Source organism: Squalius cephalus (assembly GCF_949319135.1).
Source record: "Squalius cephalus genome assembly, chromosome: 22".
Lineage (NCBI taxonomy): Eukaryota > Metazoa > Chordata > Actinopteri > Cypriniformes > Leuciscidae > Squalius > Squalius cephalus.
This window is the reverse complement of record NC_137143.1, coordinates 26,838,229-26,864,436: the sequence shown is the minus strand read 5'-3', so window position 1 is coordinate 26,864,436 and position 26,208 is coordinate 26,838,229. Positions and strand designations below refer to the sequence as shown.

At 37.9% G+C, this 26,208-nt stretch overlaps 4 protein-coding genes across 5 annotated transcripts in view; 3 read left to right on the top strand and 1 right to left on the bottom strand.

Moving 5' to 3' along the window:
* The window catches only part of xxylt1 (xyloside xylosyltransferase 1), a 106,043-nt gene extending 98,772 nt beyond the window's left edge, over window positions 1-7,271 (top strand). The window contains exon 5 of the mRNA XM_079856845.1: window positions 6,696-7,271. Coding sequence (XP_079712971.1) covers window positions 6,696-6,738 — 43 coding nt within the window. The 3' untranslated portion in view covers window positions 6,739-7,271. The remainder of the gene's footprint in view (window positions 1-6,695) is intronic.
* On the bottom strand, window positions 6,930-9,186 carry fam43a (family with sequence similarity 43 member A). The gene has a single exon (XM_079856847.1). The coding sequence runs from the start codon at window positions 8,984-8,986 to the stop codon at window positions 7,943-7,945; it is 1,044 nt and encodes a 347-aa protein (XP_079712973.1). The 5' UTR covers window positions 8,987-9,186; the 3' UTR covers window positions 6,930-7,942.
* Window positions 9,187-10,411: 1,225 nt separating this feature from the next.
* On the top strand, window positions 10,412-16,684 carry lsg1 (large 60S subunit nuclear export GTPase 1). The gene is made up of 14 exons (XM_079856822.1): window positions 10,412-10,638; window positions 10,979-11,105; window positions 11,284-11,404; window positions 11,530-11,616; window positions 11,706-11,792; window positions 11,911-11,971; window positions 12,055-12,231; window positions 13,287-13,637; window positions 13,732-13,833; window positions 14,066-14,209; window positions 14,707-14,830; window positions 14,928-15,007; window positions 15,100-15,273; window positions 15,395-16,684. Exons 1-14 carry the CDS (start codon window positions 10,537-10,539, stop codon window positions 15,572-15,574), a joined length of 1,917 nt encoding a protein of 638 aa, XP_079712948.1. The 5' UTR covers window positions 10,412-10,536; the 3' UTR covers window positions 15,575-16,684.
* Window positions 16,539-26,208, top strand: tmem44 (transmembrane protein 44; the record flags this gene model as incomplete). 2 transcript variants are annotated; one of them, XM_079856824.1, is made up of 9 exons in its annotated part: window positions 16,539-16,684; window positions 16,757-16,886; window positions 18,849-18,939; window positions 19,037-19,197; window positions 19,818-19,904; window positions 20,123-20,293; window positions 21,720-21,953; window positions 22,059-22,202; window positions 25,925-26,208. In XM_079856824.1, 9 exons carry the CDS (start codon window positions 16,539-16,541, stop codon window positions 26,111-26,113), a joined length of 1,353 nt encoding a protein of 450 aa, XP_079712950.1. In that variant the 3' UTR covers window positions 26,114-26,208. The 2 variants fall into 2 exon arrangements, with proteins under 2 accessions (XP_079712950.1, XP_079712949.1); XM_079856823.1 differs by lacking the exon at window positions 25,925-26,208 and adding an exon at window positions 22,645-22,741.

Below are 26,208 nucleotides of genomic sequence, written 5' to 3'. Positions count from 1 at the left end.
TCCCATGATGGCAAAGCTGAATTTTCAACATCATTACTCTTCAGTGTCACATGATCATTCAGAAATCCTTCTAATATGCTGATTTGCTCCTCAAGAAACATTTCTTATTATTATCAATGTTGAAAACAGTCAGAATCGCACCTGCAGGATATAATGCTCATTGTGCGTCTAGATTATATCAAGCAGTTGCAAGCATGATGCAACGTTCTCAGAATGATAATCAGAGGGAGTCATGCGGACGCAAAATCATTACGCAACAGGTGATCGCAGAATCCACAGGGAAACGCAAAAATATTACTGGATTGATTCAACTTTGCCATTATCATACATGATACATTTTTAAATATATTCAAATACAAAACAGTTATATTCAATTTTAATCATATTTCACAATAATGTATTTTTACTGTGTCTTGGTGAGCATTAATATTATATATATATATACATTTAATTTGAATTCCATGGAAGATTACAAAAAGTCATTCGGGTTGTGATCAAACAGGTTTTTTTCTGCATAATCAAACTTCAGAGGAATGTACATTTTTAATTATAGCTCAGCAGGTGTAATGAGAATTCAACATGAGACTTCACAAGCACATGTCAGATCTATAACGTCACTTTCTTTCTCCGGGACAGATGAAGACGTTTCTGTCAAATCAAAGTCCACTATCATGTCATGACCTTTCCATTTACTGTTTTTTGTTAAAGTGCACCAATGAACTGTTGGTGCACACACAGATACAGTCTAGCAACTAGTCACAAGTCATACCTGAAATATTACATAGCACTGATATCACACTGGGTTCTGGCTGTGCTTCAAGACTGAGTTCACATGCAGCAGAGCTCACAGCCACACTGGAATTATATAAGGGGACAAACCGGTTGCAGACTGACTTGAGGCAGTCCGGCAAAACAGCCGAGGATCAAAACTGTCATGCAGAACTAATTAGTATGTTTGTGTCAACTTTGAGACATCAGTCAAGTTACAGCCAGACTGGTGGCTTTGTGCACTCTATACTCAAGCTATACACATCTTGTGTTTTCATGCAACAACTTGTGTGTTTGTCTGTGTCACAGATTATGCAGGTGACGAGGGCTACGTTTCTGAATGAACCACGTGGAGACAAAGACTACACATCTTAAGTACAGGAAGGTTTATCATTTAAATATATTATAAACAGACATTATAAATGTTATATTTATTGAGCAGAAAGTATGCTTTAAAGTGATCAAGTGACAGTAAGAGATTTCTTTTTCAAATAAATGTTCTTTTGAACTTTTTATTTATCAGAGAAACCTGAAAAAAAACTGTACGGATTCAACAATTAATATAATTTATACCACGGTCTGGGTGAATACTCGATTCTGATTGGCTGCAGGGTGTCCATTAAAAAGTGATAGACGACACCTAGTAAATAAACCGTCAGGCGTAACCAGGGAAACCAAGTTATTGTTTGTAAAAATTTTAGATTTCGATTGTAAAACTAATTAAAATATAAACTAATGTTTTAAAAATGTGTTATTTGGCAAGTGACCATGGTATAAGCGGGTTAATGCCCTTGGACTTCGGACTTCGGCTCCGCTGCGCGTTGGACAGTTCACGCCTCGCCGTCGTCCATTAATACCTGACAATGGACACCTCGTCGGGCATTAACCCTTACAAGTAACTTTAGCACAACTGTTTTCAACATTGATAATAATAAGAAATGTTTCTTAAGTATCAAACCAGCATATATTAAAATTATATCTGAAGGATCATGTACTGAAGACTGGAGTAAATTTTGCTTTGCCATCACAGGTATAAATTTCCAAAAAAACAAAATCAGTTTAATTTGCAGTAATATTTCACAATATTACATTTTTTTTCTGTATTTTTAATTAAATAAATGCAGCCTTGATGAGCATAAGAGACTCCATTAGATATCCTCTGCTCAATATAGGAATCGGTGAACACTGCATAGGGACCCTGTGAATCAAATCGTGGCTTGTTTGTCTACAAGTTCACAGGAAATCTGAATGAAAGGAAACAGGAAGGAAGTGATGGCGATTTACTTTTAACCAGTCTCCCTCTGTCTCTCCACATCAGCAGTGACGGGAACTTGTCTGAACAATGCAGCTGGAGGATTCAGTCGAGATGTTGCTTTCTTCGTCACCAAGCAAATATCATTGATGTTACACTGAACGTACTCATAGTGTTTTCCAACTTTTTTGGTCTTATGCACCACTACATCAGTGCAACTCAGGCACTTCTGACATTAAAATGTTCCTGCAGCTAAATGTTTTTGTTTTTTTCTTGAACTGAAAAGAAAAAAAGACTTCAACCACAATAAGTTGATTGTTAATGAAATTGATTTTTATGAAACTGATTAAAAGCCCAGGTTGGTACCACATAACCCCATAAATCACAATTTAAATAATAGGCCTAATAATACAGAAAAACTCCATGAATGCTGGAATGTGATATCTTACTATATATTTCACTTACGTGTCGTGCATTCTTGTGAAACTAGAAAAGGGAGTTAGGCCTAGTTCGAGAGTGCAGATTTAAGGGGTGTGCATTACTTCCCACTCTGTTTCGGAAAGAGTAACTGTTGATGACAGACATCGATGAGCTGCTCTCTCGTCCTCCGATCATGCCATTTTTCAACATGAACACAGAGAAACGACAGAAAACAAAGTGAATCGCTCCATATTCAAGAGACCATGATTTGGCCAAGTAAAATTGTTCCTGGATCAACATCTTTTTTCTGTTGGTCCTGACTCCTGGAACATGATTCCTTTCTCCCAACCCTAACAATAACCACTTAAAACCAGATGGAAACGATTGGCTGATTAATGCTGTTCAAGCTTCAAATCCAATCTCAGTTTGCTTTAAAATTCTCAGGGTTTTAGTCAACTAACTGTTGCAAAATCCTCAAAACTATACCACAGAGGAAAGCCCCAAACTCCCAAACTGGTCTTTGATGGGTAGTGCAAAGATTTCCACAAGATCTTTCCATTGTCTTTGACCTGCGTTTACTTAGTTAGCACTCCTACAAACCACTAGCACATCAAAGAGACGGAACTCCCCGGTTAATGACACTTTCAGACGTCAAACAATCCAGTTAATGCCCAGCAACTTCAGCTTTCAGTTGATGTTCTCTTATATTTGTATGTGTATTAGCAAAGGTTCAAGCTGCCTGCTATTGGTGTTTTTCCTGTTTATTAAGCTTCTTTCAGCATTTATAAATCTGCTTTGGCACTTTTAGTTTTGTGAAAAGCACTGTATACTCAAAATGCCCCTGTGTTTTGGTTTTGAAGTTATCTACTGATGTTTGTGTCTGTGTGTTCTGAGTATATATACAAGTGGTAAAAATAAAGTCATAACATTACATGTAGTAAAATAAACCATGACTGGGTGGTGTGATGCTGTCTGGACATGGTTTATTTTGGTGTGCTTGAACAGCCTATGGCATTGAGCCACTCTCTTCTCTCTTGACACTTATTTTTTTATTATTATTATTTATGAAGACAGCATGATATCCTGTTTGAAACCATTTTATTTTATTTTTATGATACCCTGTTGAGATATTTTACATTTTATTTTCATGAGACCCGGTTGAGACTTTTTTTTATTGAATTAATTAATTTATTAATTAATTTATTTATTTATTTGTTTGTTTGTTTGTTTGTTTGTTTGTTTGTTTGTTTGGTTGGTTGGTTGGTTGGTTGTGGTTGTTGTTGTTGTTGTTGTTGTTGTTGTTTTATATTGTATCTTCATGATTCCCTGTTTGGATTTTCTTTTATTTTCATGATACTTTGTTGATTAAATCAAGTAGGCAATTGAGAGAGACAATTCTATTAGAGACAAAGTTGACTTCAAGATTTTCCATGGGTGACAATTAACTTTTGACTCTTCCAAAGACTGATTCAACTTTTTATGTTTCATTTTTGTTTACGTCTCTGCCGAATAAAAAGGGTAAATTTTGCGCACACAAAAAACGTGTGACATTTATTTCAAACAGCTATTAGATTTACTCTTCATAATTGGAGACAGAAATGATCCTATCCCAATAATTTTGTAAATGTATCTGTGACCTACATCAATTGTGAAGCTGGCCTATATCTGTTAATGCATCTGCTATTAACCGTACATTTAATAAGCTCCATAAAGGAAGCACCAACACAGAAGCTGAAACACAGTTTAATAGTTACTATTATTTTATTTTATTTCAGTTGCTAAGTGTTCTTGATGTTGGATAGAGAAGCTATGTCTCATAATATGTTGTACTAGATATCATGCAAAACATCTCAAATGGCAAAGTGAACTTTGACATTTATTCTTTAAAGTAAGAGAGCTGCACTGCCGTGGGATAATTGTCATCCTGTTTTTGTCATGTTCTTTCATTTCATAAGACTTAACACGCTTTATATCATAATTTCTTTAACTATCTAAAACAGCAGTTGCTTCTTGTCTTTTGGGCTGCACACGACTGAGCAGGTGCCATGTGTCCTACCGAGTAAAAACACACTCTGGCCGAGTGGAAATCAAATATGAGCCCTTGGAGAGGCACATTTCCATGAAATCTCCCAATCTAAGTGTGCAGATTGGAGCGTGTCTTGTGATTCTTCCTGTTTTCCTGTTATTATTCCATTTCCTGTCTGTAAGCAGAAGGATTAAAATAACCGTACTGAAATGTATTGCTCTCTGGGGGAACCGTTTGTGTAGAAAACATTAAGGAGAGGTGCACGCCCCTATAGCGTTAACATTTCACGAGCTCTCTGAGACTGACTCTTGGAAATGTGGGCATGTCAGGAACAAGATGTGAAAGATAAACTTTGTGACTGCATGTAATGATGACATTGACACTCGCACTAAGAGCACCACGGTAACAATTATTTGCACTCTTGCCTACTTTCAAAATGACAGTATTGTTTGGAGCCCTCATGGTGAACGTTCTGTCAAGATTGTGGGTGTAATATCTGTTATTTCTCATCAAATGTCAAAAGTTATGCTAAGTGTTGTCTTCAGGTAAAAACAACCTATTACTTTTCCTCCCATTTCACATTTCTCTTAAAAATATGCAGATTTTTATGTAATATGATTTTATTTATTTTATATTTATTGACACTGAAATATAAAAGGATGTGTTGTCACAATAAGGTAATTTGATTATTAGGCAATTACGCTAAATATAAACATGTAAATCTAAATGTCTAAATTTAGATAACCAAACAAACACCAATGTTTTGCTTTGTTTTGTTTTGCTTTGCTTTGTTTTGCTTTGCTTTGCTTTGCTTTGCTTTGTTTTGCTTTGCTTTGGATTTTGTTGTTGTTGTTGTTGTTGTTTGTTTTTCTTTTCTTTTGTTTGCAAGATTAATAGCAACTATTTTGTTTTACCAAACAAGTTGGACCTTTTGATGTATTTGACTTTGATTTGGACTAATCTATGACAGATTGTCTGCTTTCAAAACCCAATAAAGAAATGGGATCAAAATAAAACAATGTGAGTCTATAATCTAAACAATCTCCATGGTTGCTACGATGACATTGCATATTTAGGGCTTGTGCATATGCACCAACGCAAAATGTGTTGCAAGACATAAGGGAACCCTGGGGGTTTGTGTGTGTGAGAGAGAGACTGTGGGTGAGTTGTTCTTTTTTTAGACGGGTGTAACAGGAGACTAACCTGTGAGGCCGCATTGGCTTTGAACAACAGCATGCATTATTTAAGTTCATATTGCTTTCCTTTGCCATGTCAAATCCCGTCTCAATAGAAAAACTACAGTTATGCAACACTAATAATGAAGTCGAGCACTTATTAAAAAGCACCTTTCTGCAGAAATCCCTTGCGGAGACAGATATCAAGATTTTAACATTTGCCTCTCGCTATTTATTTAGTTAATCAACACTGTGATGCACTGCAATAATGCGCTTTCTTTAATTCAATTTCACGCATGAGCCATTAAATCAATTAGGCGATTTTCTATTAGAGACAAAGTTGACTTCAAGATGGATTTTCCATGGGTGAGAATTAACTTTTGACTCTTCCAAAGACTGATGTTTACATCTCTGCTGAATCGAAGGGTATTTTAAAAGTTAATTTTGTACACACACAACTTGCTACATGTATTTCAAACAGCTATTAGATTACCTCTTCATAACTGGAGACAGAAATTATCCTTATCTTTCAATAATTTTGTAAATGTATCTGTGACCTACATCATTTGTGAAGCTGGCCTATTTCTGTTAATGCATCTGCTATTAACCGTACATTTAATAAGCTCTGTAAAGGAAGCACCAACACAGAAGCTGAAACACATTTTAACAGTTAGGTAATAAGTTGTTCCCTTATAGGCTAATTACATGCAGGCTCATTTTAGCATATCCGTTTATTGTTCTGCGCTGTGCAGTGTTATATGCTATATGCATGGAAGCTTTTGATGGTGAATCCCATGGAGGTGGGAAACTGAGAGCAGAGGAACATGGGAACTTGTTTGATGCTTAGACTGCTGGAAAAGTCTTCAGATCTGAAATATGACTGCCCCATTTTTAGCGTAGCTTATATTATCATGTCTAATAAGGTAGCAGGTTTATTACTTTACGTTACTTTACCCCTGATTAAATTCAGTGGCAGGTCTAATAACTGCATTTTAAGATTCTATTGATTCTGCCTCTCAATTGTTTCATAATTTTAACTTGTTTTCATTTGCAGATCTGAATGGAGGAACATGTACAGCGATGAAGAGCCGCTATAGTGGCACTGCTGTAGGAAGTGACCTCTCTGCCAGCATTATTAACACTCTCACCACAGGGAACATGCGGCTCCCCCTCAAGTGCAAACGTGCCAGCTATTGTGAGACTCCGAAGGGAACGGAATATGGTGCCTGTATGCTTCTGAAAGCATAAATCTGACATATGATGTTGCAGAAAACATTCAACATCGACGTTCAATTGACTTTTTTTATTGGTGTTCACAGAAACAAACCACATTGTTTAAAAAATAATGGATTTTGTTTACACATTATGCATTTCATATATACATCTCTGTACATCAGGAACATTGGCTCTTTTGCACAGCAAAGATAAAACATGTTTGTAAGAACATTTGAGAACAATATTATGCACATAAATAACATAATACTTGTCTGAAATCCACCACAGTGCAAAACAAACAAACAAAGGAACATCCTGAAAGGAAAGTAGTTTTGTAACTCGTTGTTCAGCTAGTTTAGACACTTCTTTCGAAAGAAAGAAACAAATATAGAACGAAATAAAGATTGAGTTACATATTTCAGGACTGGTGTTTTCATTTCAAACAAGAAAACATTTCCTTGAGGGAAACATGTTAGGTAAACAGATCTTTCCTAAAACCTCTTTCCCCATAGAGAGGTTAACAGAGACTTTAAGCGTCTTATTGCGCAGAGCAACTTCCATCCAGACCCCTAATGAGGGATTATTGTGCGAGTGTCTGTAAGTCCACAAACATATCCATGGCTTGTCTCAAAACCTAGTGAGCTGCCTACCTAGACAGCATTTTAGTGCACTTTGAGTTAGCTGATCTCAAAACCTCCACTGTAATAAAAGAAAGTGCATTACATTTGTCTTGGTTTCCATCTTGTCACAATAATTCTGCTATTTAAACTCAATTCTCTTAAATCAGTAAAACCATGTAAAATGTTTTTTGTTTTTTTTTTAAAGTGCAGGTTGTAACTTTGGCACCACTTTGATTTTACTTAAGGCGGCAGTTAAGTGAACTTTTTTACACTTTTGGCCCAAACATGTCTAGGTAGGCAGCTCACTAGGTTCTCACACACATCCCGTGAATAACAGCGCGCTTTCAAGTCAAATGGATGAAGTGGCACAGTCATGCACTCAAACGCTCTTCTTCATCATCATCACTATTACCATGTAACATCGCATGTCATTGCTGGGTACAATATTGTCTTTATTCAAGAACGGTCAGCCGACTTCTTGCATTTTCCTATCCACAAAGCCATTAGACAGAGAAACAGTCTCTTGGTTGCTCTCTATGGAGGACTCGCTGCTCGTGCTCTCCCCGGACAGCAGGCGAGTCACTCTCAGATCGGCTTTTAGCGTCTGCACGTCGTTCCCTATACTCATGGAGCCCAAGTCATTGATGATCTGACACAGTTCTTGCTTGCCGTTAGACACACAGTCGCTGTCGTTGTCCAGAATATCCTCGCACTCAAAGTGCATGGCTTTCTCCTCTTCCTCTTCCCCGACCAGGTCCTCCGTGATGGAGCCCAGCTTCGGTGCGCTCCTGCTGCGCTCCACCGGGGGTTTATAGTAACACTGTCCGTTTAGCAGCTTCCTCAAGGGCACCAAGGGAATCGTTTGCTCCCCGATCAACTGCTGCTGCTGGTGCCTGGCATCGTCCCTTCTTTTGAGTCTTTTAAACTCGGCCAGGGCTGTCGCTGAGGTCTGGTAGAGGAGCAGCGCCATGGCCTTCGCCTTCTCCGGCTTGGACACCAGCACGGCGTGGCAGCGCAGCATCACCGCCTTGTGCTTCATCTCGTGCCGGTAGATCCAGGCGAATATCTTGGGGAGCCGCGGGTCTGCGACGCAGTAGGTGATCCTGTGCAATAAGTAGAGATGTCCGGGTCTCTTCGCCTTTTCGTCGACGTGGACCATGCGGATGCCCTGCGAGCTGATGGTCAACTTCATCTTGGTGCCGTTCTTCCCCATCTCGCTCTTGCCCCATATCTTACTGACGGCCACATCCGTGCATCCGTCCCCCTTGGACTGAATGGTGGTGGCATTCCCCAGATACAAGACCGTATACGTAGGGTCCTCGCTGGTGATCTTCGCCTTTTTCCTCTTGGATTTGAACATGCTCCCGACTCTGTTGAGTGCGCTTTCTGGGCAGGATTTGGCGAATGAGGTGAGCGCGGAGTAGTTGAGGCTCACGGCATAGCCCTTCTGCTTGGACTGCTGCTTGTCTTCCTCGATCAGCTCGAACTTGTTCTTCTTCCAAGGCAACATACTGGTCGTCTTGAGGACAGTGAAGATACTAAATCTACTGTAGTAATTCTATTACGCCTAAATTCTACTTCGAAACCGGCTTTAGTCATCTATCGACTTGCTTTAAGACATTTTCAAAGTTGCAGAGCACTTCATTGACCGGTTGGCGGTGGAGTATCGCGTCGGACGCTATAATCGCCGCATCACTAAATAACACACTACACAGTACAAGCGTGAATCAGTGACTTATATACCGGAATGAACCAATTCAGATTCACAGAGGGGAGCGAGGACGATACCAAGACGGGGATTAAAGGGACAGTTCACCCAAAAATGAAAAGGTGGTCATCATTTACTCACCCCCATGTTGTTCCAAACCTGTATGAGTTTCTTTCTTCTAGTGAACACAAAATTATATATTTTAAAGAATTGACAGGTGACGGCACCCCTTGACTTGTCTATCGAAGTCAATGGAGCCCAATCAACACATCAACTGTCTGGTTACCAACATTCTTCAAAATATTTTCTTTTGTGTTCAACAGAAGAAAGAAACTCATACAGGTTTGGAACAACAAGAGATAAGTTTATGATGACAACGGGGTTTTTTTTTCCCCGGCATCTCTTTATAAGTGCCTGGAATTAATATATTTATTAATTAGTTATTTATTTATGTAAAGTGTTTCATATCGGCTCATCTATTCTCATTTATATACTTATGCGTATGTAAGACAGTAGGCTAAAGACTGGTTAGTTTGGTGACAATAAAATGTTTGTCTTTGCTAATATAATCTTTTTTACTGATATTGATACCTACGTAAAACAAAACACAAACCCTTATTTGAATTTCTATAAGGTTAAAAATGGCAAAAAATTAAGAATACAACCTGATATTATAAGTAACAACAACAACTATAATAATAATAATTATTATTATTATTATTACGACATATTCTGCAATAATGAAAGTAATAAAGTTTAAGCATTCGTCCTGTTATTATAGATTTATATCAACAAAATGTAATTGTTAATTAAATATTACAATGATTAAATACACACAAGTATTATTATTAATTAATAATAATAATAATAATAATAATTATTATTATTATTATTATTGCCCCTCTTTTATCTTACAGAGGCATAGAGCAGGAAGAATGGTTTGGGCGAATCTGAAACTTGTTCTTTGATTCCCTCTGCTGGTGACATGCTAACAATGCAGTTTGCAAACATCCGGAACTATTCAAAGCAATGCCTTTGGATTTCCTAGGGACATATTTTAGTGAGACACCCTAGCCCTAGAACAACCCAAAATATGTATATTTTCGCTGTAATCTCAGTCAACCTTTAAAAAGTAAACATATGCACTCGACTAAGCTGAACAAACCTAAAAAGGGGATCTATTCTTGACGCCTTATTCCTCTAAAGAGGAGGTTCCTCTCATACACCAGTCCGTGTGACTTCCTTCCTTTGCCATAACAAACATACCACATGGGCGTTCTGTCTATTCGTATATCCACGAACAGCTCGCTGACACATTTATATCGCTGTTTAACCGTGTAAAAGTATCTAATATGGGAAAGAAGAAGACTCACGGAGAAGGCTCGGGGTTAGGGAGAGCTTTAATAAAGGAGAGACTGAACGCAGGCCGTGGATACAGGAGAAATGACACATGGGTAACGTTAAGAAAAAGTCACTGTCTGATCATAAAATTGCTCTTTCACCTATAGCATTAGTCTAGATTATTGTAAAGCTCTTAATATAGAACATTTATAAAATAATTGGAGAAACCATGACTTATTATTTTGTCATTTTTTATAAGGGGTCGACAAACGTATGATATGAGTAACATAAGTGCAGAAACAAATATTTATAGATTTAAAAGGTTTTTCATCATAAACCAAAACACATGGACTACAAAATAGATTATTTTTCTTTAGACAAGAGGTAAACAGATAAAATAAGCTAGTGTTGTTCAATAAATCTGATGTATTTTCATTGTTTTGTGTCTTTTAGCTCCACACCAGCGAGCTGAATGATGGATATGATTGGGGTCGACTAAACCTACAGTCTGTCACAGAGCAGAGCTCTCTGGATGACTTTCTTGCCACAGCTGAACTCGCTGGAACTGAATTTGTTGCAGGTTGGTGGTTATGATATCTCTGGATTATTTAATAGTGATTATTTAAATAGTGGCTAATGAATAAGAAGTCTCGCACATTAAAATAATTTCTTCTGCTTTTCAAGTGTTTAATAGTATATAAATAATACTAAAATAACCCTACTAGTAACAAATAAAAATATGTGTTATTGTTTTGCAGAGAAAATGAACATAAAATTTGTCCCAGCTGAAGCGAGGGCTGGCTTGCTTTCCGCTGAGGAGTCCAGACGACTGAAGAAACTCCATGAGGACAACAAAGAGCTCTTGCGAATCCCCCGAAGGTATGTTGTTGTGGAATTAAATGTGATTTTTTTTTTTTTAACCTGTTGTAAAGTTCCACTGATCTGCCATAGAAACACAATTATGCAAAAGCAAACGTATTCAGGATTGTGTTCTGTCACCGCAGGCCTCCTTGGGACGAGAGCACAAGCTCTGAGGTTCTACAGCAAACCGAGAGGGACAGTTTCCTTAAATGGAGAAGAGAACTGGCTGGGTGAATGTTTGATCAATTTAGTCAAAAGACTAGCAAATCAGATTCTCCAACAGGATAGTGTTTGTGAGCAAATGCACTCTCTGTTATAGGTTGGAAGAGGAACAGAAGTTGATTCTTACCCCTTTTGAGAGGAATCTCGATTTCTGGAGGCAACTCTGGAGAGTTATTGAGAGGAGGTGAGCTTCTGATTGCCTTTTTTCTAAAATGGATATTTTATTTGTACGTTTCTGTTTTTAGTACATCGTTGTCGTGTAAACGTACTTTAGAATACTCATTTTTTTGTTTAATCCTTAGTGATGTTGTGGTTCAAATCGTTGATGCCAGAAACCCGCTGCTTTTCCGGTGTCCAGATCTGGTAAGTAACAATTAGACATTGGCTCAAAACAAATACACTTGCTCTTCCTATTTTAATTATACTTCATTTTCTGTGTCCATCAGGAAAAATATGTAAAAGAGGTCTCTATTCACAAAGTAAACATGCTTCTGCTGAACAAAGCTGACCTGCTCACTAGAGAACAGCGGCGAGCTTGGGCCAGATACTTCCAGAAACAGGGGATCAGAGCGGTGTTCTGGTCTGCTTTAGCTGAGGCTCAACGACTCGAGGCAGAGGAGAAGGTAAGATATTAAATATATATATATATATATATATATAAAAAAAAAAATATATATATATATATAAAATATGTATAAGAATGTATATGTATGTATGTATGTATATACACTTTTATTTAGCAAGGATGCATTAACTGATTACAAATTACATATGTTACAAAGAATAATATCTCAAATAAATGTTATTCTTTTGACTTTTTTAGAGATTAATCGATTGTATTCCTTATAAGTCGCTTTGGATAAAAGCATCTGATAAATGTAAAAGTTCTATTCATAAAAAAATATATTCTGGAAAAAAAGTACTGAGAAATGTTTCTTGAGGAGCAAATCAGCATATTAGAATGATTTCTGAAGGATCATGTGACACTGAAGACTGGAGGAATAAATTACAGTTTAAATTGTATTAAAATAGAAAACAGTTGTTTTAAATTGTAATAATATTTAACAGTTTTACTGTTTATACTAGGGCTGTCAAAAGATTAATCGCATCCAAAATAAAAGTTTGTGTTTACATAATATGTGTGTGTACTGTGTATAATTATTTTGTATATATAAATACACACACATGCATGTATATATTTAAGAAATATTTGCATACATATACTGTATATATATTTATATAGTTTATATTATATATAAATATAATTTTTATATATATATAAATAACACATTTTTCTTAAATATATACATGCATGTGTGTGTATTTATATATACAAATTTAATTATACACAGTACACACATATTTTATTAAAAACAAACTTTTATTTTGGATGCGATTAATCACGATTAATCTTTTGACAGCCCTAGTTTATACTTATATTTGATAAATGCAGCCTTGTCAAGCTTGGTGACTCCTTTCAGAAACATGAAAAAAATCTTAACGACCCCAAACTTTTGCACGGTATTGTATATAATTTTAGAACTAGGCTAACCTGAATATTTGTGTTATGATGCACATGAATTGGTAAGTTTTGAAGCGACTCATTCTTGTCAGCAGCATTATTCTTTGAGAACTGAGTGTTTATTCTTCTGTTTCTCCTCAATGCCTGGTGTTTAAGGGAGAAGAGCTGATGGACCAAGAGGATCCGAGTGATACAGAACAGGAAGCAGCCTCCAAAAATGCCACAGATCATCATGAGGAAAATAGCACTTCTTCAAATGAAGAGAAAGATGAGAGTGAGCAGGATGAAGAAGAGGAAGGTGAAGCAGGGAAAGTCTGTGTTGATGAGAAAGAATGGCAGACATGCTCTGAGGAATCAGGAGACGAAGACCACGCTGAGGAGAACCCAGAATCCACAGCGGCTTTTTACAACTCAAGCCGTTTGTTACGTAAAAATGAGCTGCTGGAAATTTTTAAGTCTGTGCATTCTGGGCTGACATGCAAAGATGGACAAATCACAGTTGGATTGGTGAGTTTAAACAACAGTTCTATAATGTATCAAACATTTATGACACTGTCCATCAGAACTCATATTCATATTTTCACTCTAAATTCTCATTAAGGTGGGATATCCTAATGTTGGAAAAAGCTCCACCATCAACACCATCATGAGGAATAAGAAAGTCTCAGTTTCAGCAACACCTGGACACACAAAGCATTTTCAGGTGACTATTTCTAATCAAGGAACAATTCACAATGGAGTTACTGATATAAATTTCACACTTTCCATTACTCTTAGGAAACTCTTAACTACTTCCTTACACCACCAATTTTCAAGCTGTATACCAATAGCAGTCAACCAATCTGAATCAAGAATTTAGCAACTATGTTTACATGCTATAACAAGCTCACTTTGTTCTTGGGGTTTGATTGACTGTTGGTGTGTCTATGTTTCAGACTCTGTTTGTTGATCCTGGTCTCTGCCTGTGTGATTGTCCTGGACTGGTCATGCCATCTTTTGTGTCCACCAAAGCCGAGATGATTTGCTGTGGGATCCTACCTATCGATCAGATAAGAGATCATGTTCCAGCCATCTCTTTGATATCCTTTTTAAACAGCAATGACCATAACAATTGCATTTTTGCTTGATCTTTTAAGTTGCATGAAACACATAAAAATGTTAAATGCATTACAAATTTATGATTTCTGGGTTAGTAAGTGTCTTATGCTCACTAAGGCTGCATTTATTTGATGAAAAGTTCAGTAATATTGTGAAATATTATTACAATTTCAAATATTTATTTTAGTATATTTAATGAAATATAGCCATTACTCCAGTCTTAAGTGTCACATGATCCTTCAGAAATCATTATAATATGCTGATTTGCTGCTCAAGAATTTTTTTTATTATTATTATCAATGTTTAAAACAGTGGTGCTGTTTCATATTTTTGTGTAAACTGTGATACATTTCTTTTCAGGATTCTTTCATGAATCGAAAGATCAAAAGTACTGCATTTATTTGTAATAGAAATCTTTTGAAGCATCATAACATCTGACAAAGTTTGAACAGCAGGATGTTGCCCTTAACCTAAATACGTATGTCAGACTATCCCTCGAACTGTGCTGGAAGGGACCTACGGTATCAACATCATCAGACCGAGGGAAGACGAGGACCCTGATCGACTGCCAACCTATGAGGAGCTGCTAATGGCATATGGATGTCCGTTAACTTTGCATTAAGGCATTTTACACCAAAAGATTAACCTTTTTTAAAAACTGCTACTACTGACCAATCATAATTTATTTTCTTCATGCAGATATGAGAGGCTTCATGACAGCACACGGCCAGCCAGACCAGTCAAGATCAGCCCGTTATATTTTGAAAGACTATGTCAGTGTAAGTGCCTCTACATTTGCCATTACCAGCTCTGAATTTTATAGTTGAACATAATGGGAGATGCTAATCTGATGTTTTCTGAATCTCTGCAGGGAAAACTCCTTTACTGCCACCCTCCACCCCACATTGACCCTAAAGACTTCCAGCCTCAGCACGCCAGGTTTGCCATGCAGACAGCAGATGCCGAACAGATCTCTAGCAATGCCAACAAACCATCAAAAGTCAAACGCATAGAGAACACAGTGGATAAAAGTTTCTTTCATCAAGTGAGATTCATCCCATGAATGGATTTGTTTTGTAATAATGTTCAGCTGGCAGTACAGTACACAGCTACAAATTTTGAGGTCTAAATCACTCCCTGTGCTCAAAATCTGTCATTTTTCATAGGAAAATGTGCAAGCGCTGACCAAGGGTGTGCAGATGGTGATGGGTTATAAGCCTGGAAGTGGTCCTGTTGGGCCTGCAAATGCAAACGCAGAACAACAGACTGGGAAGCCCTGGAAAAAACATGGTAACCGGAACAAGAAGGAGAAAGTGAGAAGACTCACCAAACATCTGGATGCGTGATCCCTGCTCTAATCAGTTTGCAAGCTCAACCTCAAAGATGTCAGGATTTCATACACTCTTTAATGCAAAGACTCTTTAATGAATTTTCAAATTTCACCCTACATTGAAGTGATTGATGAGTGCTGCTGGACATTTGGACATTCCTCTTTGTTTGAAATATCATCACTTATAATAATAAAGAAATTGTCACTATTTTATCAGTGTATGGGATGACAAGATTAATGGTCTCACAGACAAACGCTAATAAATGAAGATCCTTGATAATGTAGTTAAAGTAGTTTTATTCTTACAAAAAATGCTGATTTAATTTCAGTAGAATATATGGATGTTTAGCAAAGCTGACAATTATCATCTAAGTATAGTGACGGTTTCTCATTGTAATTTCTCTCAAATTCATCATTGGGACTGCGGCTTCTCCGAAGCTATTTAAATATGAGGTATAAAATGTATCTTAATATATAAGTGAATGTGTATTTTTTTTTGTTATATTTTGTTGTGTACATGTTTTTCCATTCCTTCTAATCACACTTAGAATTATTTCCTGCAGTATCTCAATGACAGGAGGTCATAAACTTGCATTACATTAACTTACAAACAGTCTTTTAGGGAATGTTTTTTGAGTCCTTATACTTACACTTAAAAATTACAAATTGTGGGAGGTAAATATAATCTTAACTTTGAACTATTTTAATGTAATAATAGGGATGTTCATGTACGAGCCACTTCACAGGATAGGCTAGCATTCACTTTCCAACCGCAGCCAATCAGCTGGGTGAACGTTACGGTACGTAATTAATATGTATGAGCCACGAATGTGGGCGTTACCAAAAAGATACAGGTGAATGACGGGCGATCGGTACCATCCATACAGCTGGCAGCTAATGATAGAAGTTAGAAACACAAACATTTCGATTTTCTCGGAGTTTCTTCTCTCTTTCAATGGTTGACAGTATAAGTGAAACATATGGATAAAATCACATTCTTAGACATTGCCCACCGATGGAGCCCAGAGTTTGTTAAAGGTTGTCTTTCGACATATGAAGGACATATTTGCATCTCAGCTGCTCTTTACGTCTTGTCTGCTTTTATATTACTGGTTTCATGTTCACTGTGAGTATTATGTGATTAAAATTACCCGAAGTTTGTAAATGGATAAACTATTAATTTGTTGTTCCCTGTCAGTCTTCTTTATCACAGATGTAAAACGCGAAGCAGGAGTATGGGCGATGAAGCAGTCTTCGCCTTGTATTGTTTCGTGGGCAACTTATGCAGCGCAGTGGGCGCTTTCCTTTCCAAACAGTTTGATTTTCAGGTGAGAAATTAGACGCAAGTTTGCTGAACTGTTTTATCATTACCTTAGTATTGTAATTAAAGGGATAGTTCACCCAAAAATTAAAATTCTATCTTTAATTACTCACCCTCATGTCGTTTTCTAAACCTGTAAAACTTTCGTTCATCTTCTTTGCACAAATTAAGATCTTTTTTTATTAAATCTGAGAGCTTTCTGTCCCTCCGTTGACAGCTACGCAACTACTTTGACCTTCAAAAAGTTCATAAAGAGATTGTAAAACTAACCCATATGAATTGACTGGTTTAATCCAAAATTTTCTGAAGAGATTCGATCGCTTTATAAGATGAACAGATTAAATTTAGGCTTTTATTCACATATAAACATTCATCAGTTCGCACTTTAGTTGTGGTAAATGGAAGCTCAAGCATGCTTGGTTGACGTGCGAGAACCAATAAGGATCATTCTCTGCTGCTTCCCAATTCGCCTACTTATACTATGCCCTAAAAAAGTATGTACTGTTTTTATGAAGAAAAAATACATACTTTTGAGTGTGTAGCAGAAGAGCTTTGGGACATACTACTTCGTCATAATTGCATCTTTAACTGGCGCTCTGTCGCTTAGTTCTGTGCATCCTGTCACTTTTTCTGAACCGTCAATAATTTTGTCACAGTTAAAATCCAACATATTCAATTTAATGTAATTTACTATCGTTTCAGAGAGAAATATAAGAGCACGTTGATCTGCCAGTCGTGGGTCTTTCATGCGGAGAACTCCTCATATGTTTGCAATTTGCATAATAATGCATTTAAAGGTTAATGACCAAACTTAACTTTACAAAAGTTCACATTGCTGTTGCAGATGAAACATAATGTGGATAACATTGAATAAATATCTCTTTGTCAGGTTAGATACTGATAAGTAATCAGTCAAACCTGAGTCCTCGTCCAACACACAATGAGTTTTGGGCAATATTAGCTGTGTTGACCAGGTATCTTTGGAATACTCATTTCAACATACTACTATTTGGGACACACTAATTCTAATTTTGAATACTATTTAGGGCAGATGCTATCCGAATTGGGACGCAGCACTCGTGTCTTACGCAGCATATTTGAGCTTCTGCAAGAGGTTTGTTCTCGCACATCAAGCAGTTTCGGTTGAGCTTCTCTTTATGTTCTCTGATCAAGGTTTATGTTAATAAATTAAATCTGTTATCATATAAATCTTAAGTATCTTCATAATAAGTCTCTTCAGAAAATCTCAATTCGCTCAATTCATATGGATTAGTTTTATGATCTCTGTATGAACTTCTTGAAGCGTCAAAGTAGGGGTTGTGCAGACTGTCAATGGAGGGACAGAAAGCTCTCAGATTTCATCAAAAAAGCTCTTCATTTGTGTTCTGAAGATGAATGAAAGTCTTACAGGTTTGGAACGACATTAGGGTGTTTAACTAATAACAGGTTTTTCATTTTTGGGTGAATTATCCCTGCAAGAGCTTTGAATTAATGACGGTTGAAACGTGCCAACTGATGGTACCACCTACCGGCCGGAACAGGGGCTGTTCAACCGCATATTCGTATTTGATGACACTGCTGTATGCGTGCAACTTGTCACGTCAGACCACGATGCTTTTTGGGGTATGAAACAGAGGAGTGTAGACATCATCAGAGTGAATTTGGATGACATTAAAGCAATTGTGTGTGAAATAGAGGGAGGTAACAGCTTTTGGGAACCTGTAATGCTGCCTTGTCAGACCCTGCTGTCACGTGATTCACAAGTGGTACAGAAGAGAGAAGTTTGAACATCACCAGAGTGAATTTGAGCATTACAGACAGTTTGTCAGTAAGAAGAATGATTAAACTATAAATGATTTGCCACAAAATTGACTATACTACAAATACTACAAGAAAGCTATGCTAACATTCTACTTTTTCTTATAAACGGCCCTTTGAAGAAGTCACATGTTCTGTGCATCTGTTGCAGATTTCTATGGCTTCATTTATGGCAATTTTGGATGTCGTTCATTTCCTGTCAATATCTTTCTCCATTTATTTATGGTATAAGTCAAAAATAGGTAAGGGTTAGATACCACACACACACACACACGTACACATCACTCATTGGTGTAATTGTGCTGTCACAATAAATGGTGTATCATTTGTGCTCTCAAGGAAAGAAAATGAGAATGATTTCCAGGAGGCGGCGGCAGAATTTTCTAGCTGTGTGTCTGCTGTTTGTAATGGGCGGAAGTGTTTACCTGGGTTTACCAGTCCATTCGAGTGCAAAATCTCCAACTCCATCCATGAGGAGACTACTTGGCTTCTTCCTCAATGTAAGTAAAGTCATTCTCAAAAGAGAGGAGTATATGGAGCCATACCATATGGTTAGCAGCCATATCACCCAGTAGCCCAAGACTGGTTGCCCACTGAAGCTAAGCAGGGTTGAGCCTGGTCAGTACCTGGATGGGAGACCTCCTGGGAAAACTAGGTTACTGCTGGAAGAGGTGTTAGTGAGGCCAGCAGGGGGCGCTCACCCTGTGGTCTGTGTGGGTCCTAACGCCCCAGTATAGTGACGGGGACAGGAGCATCGTCCTTTGGATGAGACGTTAAACCGAGGCCCTGACTCTCTATGGTCATTAAAAATCCCAAATTTGCCCATTGGCCTCCTAATCATCTCCATATATACTCATTGGCTTCATAAATCTGTCTCCTCTCCACCAATAAGCTGGTGTGTGGTGGGAGTTCTGGTGCAATATGGCTGCCGTCGCATCATCCAGGTGGATGCTGCACATTGGTGGTGGTTGAGGAGATTACCCTTCTATGTAAAGTGATTTGAGTGCCGAGAAAAGTGCTGTATAAATGTAATGAATTATTATTATTATATGCAAAATACTGATAAGTCTGTTTTAAGCAAGAGTACCACCTGGACTTTACATGTGTCTTTTGGGAACAGGACCATACTGAGAACCTTGGTTACGTGCTGGGTCTTCTGTCCTTCGCAATTAACTGGACCGCCAAGTTTCCCATTGTCCTGAAAGCTGTGAGTGGCATTTTTTTTGTTCTAAGTAATGATTTTAGCACATTATCATGCCTCTTGCTTGGCTTAATAAAATAGTTGTGCACTAATTTCATAATGTCAACAGAACATCAAATGAAAGAATACAGTCGCAAACCACTGTTGCACGCAATGCATGTGAGCATCATACCCAAGTCCTCATGCACTTTGTGCACTAAACTGTGCCATTATGTCTTTTTCAGAATAGAGGAGAGCAGAGTTCTGCTGTGCAAGTGTCCTCTAGAGTTCTGTCTTCTGTTGCTGGAGCTCTGTACGGCTCTGCCATTCTTCTCTATGACACAGAGCTAAGATCAGTTATCAGAGCAATGCCATGGATACTCTCTGCTATTAGCTGTGCGGTTCTGGATCTTTCTGTATCCTTTGACACATACTGTGAGTGAATGTAGGTCTGCATTATCGGAAAGTCTGCATTTAAATGTTTTGCTTTGGTGCTTTTTTATGCTTTAAAGGACAAGTTCGGTATTTTACACTTAAAGCCCTGTTTACAGATCGTTTCTGATGAAATAGAACGGTTAAGATTAAAATTTGGACAAATGCTGCTGTCCCGAGAATTTTAGGTTTCTTTCGGATTCGGCGGATCACAAACAATGAAATGCCAGTGGTTTGCTTGCAAAGGTGCATTATCGCCACCAACTGGGCTGGAGTGTCTATTATTCAAGCTGTCAACGGAAGAAGTTCGGGTGTGAGGCGTTTGGAAAAATAGCTCCACAGTTTTACAACGAATGGTAAAACACCTGTTGGAAAGCATCTTTTGCAGCGATTTTTGTGTGAGCATATCAATGAACACCCCTGACCACTCGGTGAGTTTCACGTCTTTGTAAACGAAAGTTTAATGTGTTTCAGGAAGGACTGTTTCAGTGCACCTATACAACCAGTCTACTGGTGGGGGGGAAAGCGAAAGAAACCTAAAATTCTCGGGACAGCAGCATTTGTCCAAAATTTAATCTTAACCGTTCTATTTCATCAGAAACGATCTGTAAACAGGACTTTAAGTGTAAAATACCGAACTTGGCCTTTAAGTATTGCTGCCTGCAAAGGCAAGCATTAAAGTGCCCCCATTATGCTTTTTCAGATATTACCTTTCATGTAGTGTGTAATATAGCTGTTTGTGAATGTAAAAGGTCTGAAAAGGTTAAAAAAGATCAAAATGCACAACAAATGGACTTACTGTCTCCTAAAAGAAAGAACTGATTCTGAACTGCCTGAAACGAGTCGCCAGTAATTCCAGTCTTTCTTCCTGCTCGAACAACGTCTGTTTGACCCACCCTCAAGCACTGTAGTTGTAGTTGAGGCCTGGAAGACCTGGAAGTTTGGTTCAGGTTGTTGACATGTCGAGAAGACGCTGTTTTCAGCTCTGCAAAAACAAATCCACTTTGCATGCACTTCCACACTTGAATTGATACAGTAAAACCGACGCCATCGTTACTGTTTGTATCACTGTGTATACAAGTGCTGAGGAAGCCTCTGGAGATGAAATTCAGATATGGAAATGGCCATTTCATTTTCCAACTTGTGCTTTGTTAGACCAATCAGAGCAGAGTTGGCTCTTGGAAAGGATAGGTTTAGAGAAATCGGATCCTGAATTGAACTGTTTCAGACACTGTGAGAGTGAAAAGAGGTGATGTTGCAAAGTATATTGAGAAAATTTGTGTTTTTTGACCTTGGATGGATGTAAACCTGTTGTAGGAGACAAACTAGGAATATTTAAAGTAGCATAATAGTATTTGTGGAAATTCTATGTACCTGTTCTCTATCCTCTCTTTAACTTTGATCTTTCAGATCGTGGTCACCATCTGTTTCAGATCCTGCCATAAACGCCGTTCTGTCCGGTCTTTAGACTCAGATACTGAGTCTTTGCTAGGTGACTCTTCTGCCAAGGGTCAGCTGTGCAACAACAATGTTGAATGCTGCAGGAAGAAGCCTCTCAGCAAGAGGCTTTCAGCAAGAGGCATCTCTCCTAAAGGGACCGACATGGGACTCTACATGGATGTCAACATACAGCCAATGAGGAAGGTTTGCACTAGTTTTTTCATTTTGGTAAAGTCGTTATATGGTGTTTTGAATAGTCTATAAGGTATGTTAATGATTAACTACAAGTCATGACTGGTGCCTCGCCAGGTTTGTTTAAAGGAGGTGACCATCTCACGGGACGGCTCATCAGAGAGTCTTCCCCTGAAGAGGACTGTCAGGGTGGTGCGGGTTGATGAACCGTGTTCATATGGCACCTCGACTGATTCATCCTCTCTCGGCTCTGAACTAGAGGTTAGAACCTCATTCTTTTTTCTATTCAGAGGGATCCATACCTCTATTGAACAGTGTGTTGTAGTTGAAGGCTGCAGTACTGCTCTCTGAGGGTAGATGGTAGCAGAGTTTTGCTGAAGGAAGGTGACTTGAAACATGGAAAATATGAAAAGTAAAAAAACTGTTTATTGAGTGTCTTGATAGACTTTCAAAAGGATTTATCTACAGTCTTTATTGAACATAACGCTTGCACACTTTACAATCTAATCACTCAATATAACATCTCAATTTAAATTGTACCTGCAACCATATTGCTGAAAATGTTGTTGTTGCATTCTAGTACTTTCTTGCCTCTCTAAGTCGCTTTTGAGAATGCCAAGTGATTGAGGATGTCATTTAATCTAAAACAAAGGCAAATCGCCCTGGGCGAAAACAATTGAACTTTGTTTTATTCACTAAACAGGAAAAAGCTAAGCATGTGAACCTCCTCAGACACAGTGTGCGATAAAGGACAACCCAGAGTTCAGACCATGACATCTTTCTTGATGTCAAACGCTGTATTCCAGTGATAAATGTAAGATTTCCGACAGCTCTTACTGTAGGTTAAGCCTTTAATTTCTGAGCCAACAGCATCAGTCACCATCAGGCGAAATTGTAATAACAGGTTATATAAAGACTTATAACTAGCTGTGAGAGTTGAATAAATAATTAAATGGATCTAAAAAGTGTCTGAATGAGAAATGATTGTGGGCATATGTGGGCACATTTCTGACAAATCAAAATGTGACATTCTTGCAATTCCATTCCATTGAGTCACTTACTGTAAGCAGCTGTGAAAGAGAAAGCTGGGCTTGGTGTTCCAGAAGTTCATGTTGTTGCTTGATTGTTCTGCTGTTAAAGATCTATAATAAAGGAACAGGGCAGGACCTCTCTGCATCGGAAGTGGTACAAAATGCTTGTTCAGTCTACTGGAGATATGGCCCGCGACTGCTATTTTAAGAGCGGGTCTGTCGCCCGCCCCATGCATGGAGAACAGTGGACCTGCTGAGGGGTTTTCTGAACCCTGTTCTCTGAGGAGGGGCTGTTTGTTTCTGTGTGTATGAGTAACTAAACACTCACGTCAGCTTTTCATGCCTTAAAGGAGAACTCCATTTTTTTGTACATTTGGAGTGCTGTCAATACAGAGAACAACGACAAAAATCGGTGTTGCCTACACCGTGTTATCCTCTTTTTAAAATTTGCACCCTGTTGACTTCAATGGGGCAAGTTTTAAACCTGCTTTTAGCCTCTTAACATCCTTGATGTGTCATTACAAGTGCCCAGCCATGTTAGATGATTCCTTCAGAGTGAACACGAGTGAATCTGACTGCAGTAGATGTGAAAGATATTAATAAAAATGATGTTATTTCAGCCAGCGCACATACCTGTATTTTCTATAGTAATCGATTGTCGAGTTCACATGCATAGGTTTCGTTACCTATGATCACGCGCGTGAACTCGACAATCGATTACTGTGGACTTAGACCGAAAACAGGAAGAAAATACAGGTATGTGCGCTGGCTGAAATAACATAATTTTTATTAATATCTTTCACATCTACTGCAGTCAGATTCACCGTGATCACTCTGAAGGAATCATCTAACATGGCTGGGCACTTGTAATGACACATCAAGGATGTTAAGAGGCTAAAAGCAGGTTTAAAACTTGCCCCATTGAAGTCAACAGGGTGCAAATTTTAAAAAGAGGATAACACGGTGTAGGCAATAGAACCCTGCACGGGCCTCAAATTTAGGCCCGAGCCCGGCCCTGGCCCGAGACGCTCAGGCCCTAGCCCGACCCGTGTCCGACAGCTCATCAGAATTATCAGCCCGAGTCCGACCCGAGCCCTTTTTTTTTTTTTTTTTTTTTTTCATTACACAGCGGCAGCCTGCCCTATTTGCAGCCATTAAAATAGCTCAGTTTTGTTAGTTATGTTTCTTTGTTAGTTATGTAAATTAATGTTTCTTTTCATTTCTTTATTAGGTTAATTTAGACAAATGTTTGGAGCATTTTTTTTTTAAATGACGACCAAGCAAACCGATCGAGCCGACAGCAAGTAAAACATGTTTGATCAATTGAGCCTCTCAAATCAATGCTATAATACTTTACTTGTCTACAATAAAATCAATAGATATAAAAAACTTCAAGCATATCACACAGACAGTTAGTTTAATAAATGTTTATTTATTAAACCACAGTGAGTCAAAAAATTTTTTTTGAAATACTGAGGCAGGCTCAGGCTGCTCGCAACAGCGCTTGCAAACGAAATGAGCAATAGCCTATAAACAAATTAAATTAAATAAATTAAAGACAAACTTGCAGATTATCTTACCTCAAAAATGCACCACAGAACATGGCCATTCTTTTTTTCCAGTGGTTTCCAACAGTTAAACGAAAACAAAGTCCAATCAAACGAAAAACATCAGAGGTTTCCAACAGTTAAACGAAAATAAAGTCCAATCAAACGAAAAGTTAGAACAGTCTCTAACAGAGCATAGTGGAGAAAAAGAATAGCTAAGCATCCACAGTGGAAGGTTTTAACCCAGTCCTCCTTTCTTCTATCACGAATTCTTCTCACGCATGCGATTTTTCTCTTAATATTCTCCATTATTTGCACATGAGGTGAATCGTGGGTCGCGCTGACGGGAAAGCTTCTGTGTGCGTGCGTGAGACAGACTGTCATGTCAGTCATATGTCAGTGTAATTTTAAGATTAGCTGATGGCTATAATGGCCAGTATTTAAAACACGTTTTAAGTGCAGGGCATGTCCAGTTCCCGCGCGCGAGCAGAGAGATTCGCGCTCGGCACATTATATTCCGTGTGCGAGCAGAGAGATTCGCGCTCGCGCATTATATTAATGTAGCCTACTTTCACGCTACAATAATGCGCTCTCGACATTTGACAGGAAAAAAACGCCATAAGTTATGAGGTTATGAAATGTCTTTCTATGTTTGTTTTTCTATCGTCAACGTCAACTTCTCATATTTTTTTTTTAATTAATGTCTAAAAATATAAAAAGCAGGATAACCCAAAAAAGGCCCGAGGCCCGGCCCGCATTTTAACTATGACGTGAAAATTGGCCCGAAGCCCGGCCCTAGGGGCGTAAAAAAGTCGGGGCCCGTCGGGCTCGGGCTGAAATGCAGGGCTCTAGTAGGCAACACCGATTTTTGTCGCTGTTCTCTGTATTGACAGCACTCCAAATGTACAAAAAAATGAGCTCAATGTTAAAATTGACCGGAGTTCTCCTTTAAAGGAATAGTTTAGCCCAAAATAAAAATGGTTATCATTTACTCACCCATATCTCGTTCCACACCCAAATGAGTTTGTTGGTTCTGCAGAACACAAAAGTAGATTTATTTATTTTATATATGTTTTTAATTTTTAATGCATTTATTTTAATTAATTATTCATTAAATGTATTTATTTATTTAAATTATTTATTAAACTAATTATTTATTAAATGCATTTAATGAATTTATTTATTAAATGTATTCATTAAATGCATTTATTTAATGAATTTATTACATTTATTCATTAAATGTATTTATTTATTAATTTTTTTTTTTTTTTTTTTTTTTTGCTTGAAAGTTTGTATCATTGTTAATTGGCTCTTAATGTGCCATTACTCTAATATTTAATAATTCTTATCATTCTTATTCTAATTCTTTTATAAACCATTTTTGTGTTTTCTTTGATTTATGCAGTGGGACTTTGAAGAAACAAAAACGCAGTGGAACCAGGTAGAGGAAGCTCCTGAAGATCTTCAGAAATCAGAGGCGTTCCCTCTCCAGGAGTGGCCAGTGGGTTCGATTTCGGAGTCTTCCGGCAGACCTGGCACTCGTATTTGCATCTGCAACCGCGCACCGCTAGTGGAGAAGTTGGCATCCAAATAATTTTAAAACTGAACCCTGTGCCACTAAGTTGAATGATCATGCATTAATTATATAACGTGATTTGAGTGTAAGTTTAATAAAGCAGTGTAAAACTG